Source organism: Leucoraja erinacea, chromosome 2, assembly GCF_028641065.1.
Source record: "Leucoraja erinacea ecotype New England chromosome 2, Leri_hhj_1, whole genome shotgun sequence".
NCBI lineage: Eukaryota > Metazoa > Chordata > Chondrichthyes > Rajiformes > Rajidae > Leucoraja > Leucoraja erinaceus.
In genome coordinates this window covers 24,897,701-24,903,700 of record NC_073378.1, presented here as the reverse complement: position 1 = coordinate 24,903,700, position 6,000 = coordinate 24,897,701, and the positions used below count along the sequence as shown (strand labels likewise).

Below are 6,000 nucleotides of genomic sequence, written 5' to 3'. Positions count from 1 at the left end.
AAAGTGCGTGGGAGCCTCTAACTGACTTGAAACAAAAGCCATGGGGTTTAATGAGGATGCTTTTGCTTTCCAATTATCCTATCGGCTGCTACAAGCGGTTTATGGCAGAAGGAACAGCGATTAACCATCTGTAAACCAGACCAGCAGAAAAAATAACATTGACACAAACCAACCTCCCTCCTGCTTTCTCCCTCCTTCCCCTCCCCTTCCCAGCTCTCCCATAGCCCACTGTCTCCACCTCTTCCTTTCTTCTCCCCGCCCCCCGCCGACATCAGTCTGAAGAAGGGTCTCGACCCAAAACGTCACCCATTCCTTCTCTCCATAGATGCTGCCTCACCCGCTGAATTTCTCCAGCATTTTTGTCTACCATTGAATTATTGAATAACGTTCCATTCAACATCGTCCCAATGCAAGCAGCAAAAACCCACAAGATACACCGTGAGATTTAACGTGCAATTTTTATTTCTTCGTAGTATACATGAAATGTGGAATAACTATAATTTCAGATCAACTGCAATTTATATTTCATTGATTCAGTGCAAGATAAGTAATTGTTCTGATGCTTTCATGAACGAATAGTTGTTGATCAACAGTTAATAGTAAAGGTGATTCTGGGAGCAACTGGGCTAATCATGCACATATATATAATGTTCCCATATATTCTATCTGATGTATTAAACACAATGAAGAACTCTGCCTGTTAACAGGCCTATAATTGGGCTTGGAGTGGCACAACCGGTAGAGTCGCTGCCTCACAGCGTCAGAGACCCGGTTCCATCCTGACCTCGGCTGCTGTCCGTGTGGGGTTTGCACGTTCTTCCCAGTGGCTGCATGGAGTTTCCTCCGGGTGCTCCGGTCACCTCCCATATCCCAAGTACGTGCGGGTTCGTACGGTTATTTGGTCACCTGTAATTTCTCCCTAGTTTGTAGTTCAGGGTGGAAACAGGCCCTTTGGCCCACCGGGTCCGCGCCGACCAGCGATCCCCGCACATTAACACTATCCTACACACACACACACACACACACACACACACACACTAGGGACAATTTTTACATTTACCAAGGCAATTAACCTCCAAACCTGTACGTCTTTGGAATGTGGGAGGAAACCGAAGATCGCAGTCGCTGCCTCAAAAAGGCTGGCAGTATCATCAAAGACCCACACCATCCTGGCCACACACTCATCTCCCTGCTACCTTCAGGTAGAAGGTACAGGAGCCTGAAGACTGCAACAACCAGGTTCAGGAATAGCTACTTCCCCACAGCCATCAGGCTATTAAACCTGGCTCGGACAAAACTCTGATTATTAATAACACATTATTTGTTATTTGCACTTTACCAGTTTATTTATTCATGTGTGTATATATTTATATTATGGTATATGGACACACTGATCTGTTTTGTAGTAAATGCCTACTATGTTCTGTGTGCTGAAGCAAAGCAAGAATTTCATTGTCCTATACAGGGACACATGACAATAAACTCACTTGAACTTGAACTTGATCTCGGAGAAAACCCACGCAGGTCACGGGGAGAAGGTACAAAGGCCCGTAGTTGGGGTCGAATCCGGATCTCCGCCGCTGCATACGTTGTAAAGCAGCAACTCTACTGCTGCGCCACCGTGACTGCCCCTAAAAAGGCAGCACGGTGGTTCAGCGGTAGACTTGCTGCCTACCAGCACCAGTGACCCAGATTCGATCCCGGAGTTTGTACGTTCTCCCCGCGACCGGCATGGGTTTTCTCCGGGTGCACTGGTTTCCTCCCCCGCTCCAAAGACGAGCGGGTTTGTAGGTTAATTGGCTAAGGTGAAAATTGTAAATTGTCCCTAGTGTGTAGGATAGTGCTTGGGTATGGGGTGATTGCTGGTCAGCATCGACTCAGTGGGCTGAAGGGCCTGTTTTCCTTATTGTATCTGTAAAGTTAACTAAATTAATGTGAAATTACCACTTTCACCACACTATGTCCACAAAGGGAATAATTAGGTTGCTAAAAATTGGAGCCATGATTGTTAAAATCCATGTATGCGATGTCGGCTGAACCAACATTTATCCTTAATTATCCTGGGTTTTTTCCTGAGCTTTCCATAAGAGCTACAGAAGAAATTCTTGATTAGTGCGGGTGTCAGGGGTTATGGGGAGGGCAGGAGAATGGGGTTGAGAGGGAAAGATATATCAGCCATGATTGAATGGTGGAGCAGACTTGATACATAGATACATAGAAAAATAGGTGCAGGAGCAGACCATTCTGCCCTTCGAGCCAGCACCGCCATTCACTGTGATCATGGCTGATCGTCCCCAATCAATAACCCGTGCCTGCCTTCTCCCCGTATCCCTTGATTCCACTAGCCCCTGGAGCTCTATCTAACTCTCTCTTAAATCCATCCCGTGATTTGGCCTCCACTGCCCCCCCGTGGCAGGGAATTCCACAAATTCACAACTCTCTGGGTGAAAAAGTTTTTTCTCACCTCAGTCTTAAATGGCCTCCCCTTTATTCTATTATGGATGGGCCGAATGGCCTAATTCTGCTCCTGGAATTTATGGACATGAATTACTTTGGCCCTTCACCCCGCTGAGAGCGGACATGTATCGTGGGAAACATAGAAACATAGATCCAGAAATCTCACTTCCTTCATCCTTATTCAGTAATTTCCAAATCCATGGTTGCCACCTTCTTCCAGTTCTCTCTCCCTGGATGGCAAGTGGAACAGCGAGCGCTAGGTCCTGATTCTTTTGGAGATTATCGATCTGTTGATAGCAAATTGTTGGTGGAGAATGTAGCAGGTGTACAGTGGCTATAATGAGTGACAAGAAGGGTGCAGGATGCATAAGACAAACACAATTCCTCATTGTGCTTGTGCCTCAGTTATGATCTCTTTGCTTTTCCCGTTAAACCTGAAAAGAAACAGATATAAATGGTTGATTGGTGTCATAGATTCATACAGTGTGGAAACAGGCCCTTCGGCCCAACTTGCCCATGCCAACCAACATGTCCCATCTACACTAGTCCCACAGGCCTGTTGTGTAGGAACGCAGCAACATAAGATCTGGGTGGTCCCTCCACCCCTTCCAACTCTGCTCCTCAATCAATTAGTTCATGATTGCAATCTAAGCTCCGTTTATATCCCTTGAAACCTGTCCTATCATTTCACTCCAGCACTCTGTGAAACGTCTCCTATCCATGTTCTCCACAGATGCTGCCTGACCCGCTGAGTTACTCCAGCACTCTGTGAAACGTCACCTATCCATGTTCTCCACAGATGCTGCCTGACCCGCTGAGTTACTCCAGCACTCTGTGAAACGTCACCTATCCATGTTCTCCACAGATGCTGCCTGACCCGCTGAGTTACTCCAGCACTCTGTCCTTTTGTTGCAAACCAGCATCTGCAGTTTCTTGAGTGTCTATTAGTCAGTATTCTTTCACAATCGTTACAAGCACGAAAAATTGTTAAATGGCTAATAATGGCCGATGGTCAAGGCCAAAGAAGCTGGAATGGGTGCAGAGAAGATTTAGGAGGATGCTGCCAGGACTCGGATACCTGAGCTACAGGGAGAGGTTGAGCAGGCTAGGACTCTATATCATGGAGTGCAGGAGAATGAGGGGTAATCTTATAGAGTGTGTACAATCATAAGTGGAATCGATAAGGTGATCCCAGAAAGTCTTTATACCAGGGTAGTGGAATCTAAAACTAGAGGGCATAGGTTCAAGGTGAGAGGGGAACGATTTAATAGGAACCTATGGGGCAACGTTTTCGCTTAGAGTGTAGTGGGTAAATGGAATGAGCTGCCAGAGGAGGCAGAACATAAAACATAGATCCTAGAACAGTACAGCACAGAAACAGGCCCTTCGGCCCATAATGTCTGTGTCAGAGATCATCTCTTAACTGCTGCACATGTTTCATATCCATCATTCCCTGCTGATCCAAAAGCTGAAACACCACTAGACATAGACATAGACTATTATGTCTATCATCACTGGTCAGACATAGACTATTATATCTGCCTCCATCGCCAACACTAGCAGCAAGCTCCAGGCCCCCACCACACTCAGTGTAATAAACCTACCCCACACATCTATCTATCTATCTATCTATCTTCTATTATATATATAAAACTCAAATCCGTCCGTCCGCCTGCAGTACGGATCCCTTCCTGCCTTTCCATTCGTGCCCGACACTCGCAGATGTCCAATCGGAATGGCCGATGCTCGCAGATGTCCAATCGGAATGGATTCATTTGCATGTACGGCTGCCGGCTGCATTTCTTCCTTTGATTCATTGCCACGCCCAATCCAGACGCTCAATCTCCGAGATATTTTCCATTTCGGTAGAGATTTCGCTTTTCTTTCTAAGTATCCGCTCCTCATTTCATTTCGTCATGTTCAAGTACATGTTTTTAATCAAATCCTTCTCCCCCCCCCCCCACCCACCCCCAAGTATTTCAAAAACAAACAGGCTTCTCCATTTACATATCAGCTTCCAACACACTTCGAAACAAAGTTGCAAGAGAGGAACACTGAACTTTTCACTGCTGCAGCAGGCAGGGGAGGGCTGCAATCTTACATTTGGGAACGGGCTCAGTTCCAATGGAGGAGACGGGTGCATGGTGCAATATTGGGTTGGGGGATCACACCATTGGGGGAGCAGACCCAACGGGTCTGCACTTGGTCTAGTCTCCTTTAAACCTTGCCCCTCTCACCTTAAAGCAATGTCCTCTAGTATTTCATATTTCCACCCTGGGGGAAAGCATCTGACTGTCCACCCTATCTATGCCTCTCATTATGTTATATACTTCCATCAGGTCTCCCCCAAAACTTCCAGTGTTCCCATGTCTGTTCACCCCCTAATTGTAGATAATATCCCCCTAATCTGGGCATCATTCTGGTTAACCTCCTTGGGTGGCACGGTGGCACAGCGGGTAGAGCTGCTGCCTCACAGCGCCAGCGACCCAGGTTCGATCCTGACTACGGGTGCTGTCTGTGCGCAGTTCTCCCCGTGACCTGCGCGGATTTTCACCGGGAGCTCCGGTTTCCTCCCACACTCCAAAGACGTACAGGATTGTAGGTTAATTGGCTTCTGTAAAAATGTTAATCCCTAGTGTTTAGGACAGTGCTAGTGTACGGGGTGATCGCTGGTACGGCACGGACTCGGTGGGCCGAAGGGCCTGTTTCTGCACTGTATCTCTAAACTAAACCCTGGAACGGTTTCAGGATGTATGATAGTTTTCTGGTTTTATTTAATTAGAGTTTTTTTCTCCGAAGACGTGCAGGTTTGTAGCATCAAAATGGTAAATTGTCCTGAGTGTGTAGGATAGTGGTGGGGTCGCTGGTCGGCACTGACTTGGTGGGCCAAAGGCCTGTTTCTGCCCTGCATCTTTAATGAACCTACAAATCCACAGGTCTTTGGGATGTGTGGGAAACCGGAGCACCTGGAGGAAACCCATGTGGTCACAGGGAGAGGGTACAAACTCCGTACAGACTGCACTCGCGGTCAAGATCGACACTGTGAGGCAGCAGGGCTACCCGCTGCGCCACCATGTAAACCTAGAGTAAACCTGACCCTCTGTTAACCCTGTGTTAATTTTCTTGGTTCCGGGTTCAATGCTGACCACAGGTGCTTGTCCGTACGTGGTTTGTACGTTCTCCCCGTGACCTGCGTGGGTCTTCCCCAGGAGTTCCGGTTTCCTCCAACACTCATAAGACGTACAGCTTTGTAAATAACTGTAAATCGCTGGTGGGCACGGACCCGGTGGCCTGAAGGGCCTGAAGTTTCTGCGCTGTATCTCAAATCAAAAATACAAAAGTGAAGAACTACTCACCCCACACTAACAAGGTGAGCTGCTCTCCCAGGAGGTATAAAAGCATTACCAACAGAAGGCTGACTGAGAAAAATGCCACCAGGCCAGTTTGATTAAAAAGTCCCAGCAATGGATAGACCCAGTCTCCAGCGGCGTAATAAATCCACAGAACCCTGTATGAAACAGAAGGCACTTTGTCTGATTAATC

At 47.2% G+C, this 6,000-nt stretch overlaps 1 protein-coding gene across 1 annotated transcript in view; it reads right to left on the bottom strand.

The window, feature by feature from the left end:
- Nucleotides 1-207: 207 nt before the first annotated feature.
- The window catches only part of LOC129707882 (androgen-dependent TFPI-regulating protein), an 85,140-nt gene continuing 79,347 nt past the window's right edge, over nt 208-6,000 (bottom strand). The window contains exons 6-7 of the mRNA XM_055653300.1: nt 5,814-5,965; nt 208-2,891 (exon numbers count right to left, since the gene is read on the bottom strand). Coding sequence (XP_055509275.1) covers nt 2,863-2,891; nt 5,814-5,965 — 181 coding nt within the window. The 3' untranslated portion in view covers nt 208-2,862. The remainder of the gene's footprint in view (nt 2,892-5,813; nt 5,966-6,000) is intronic.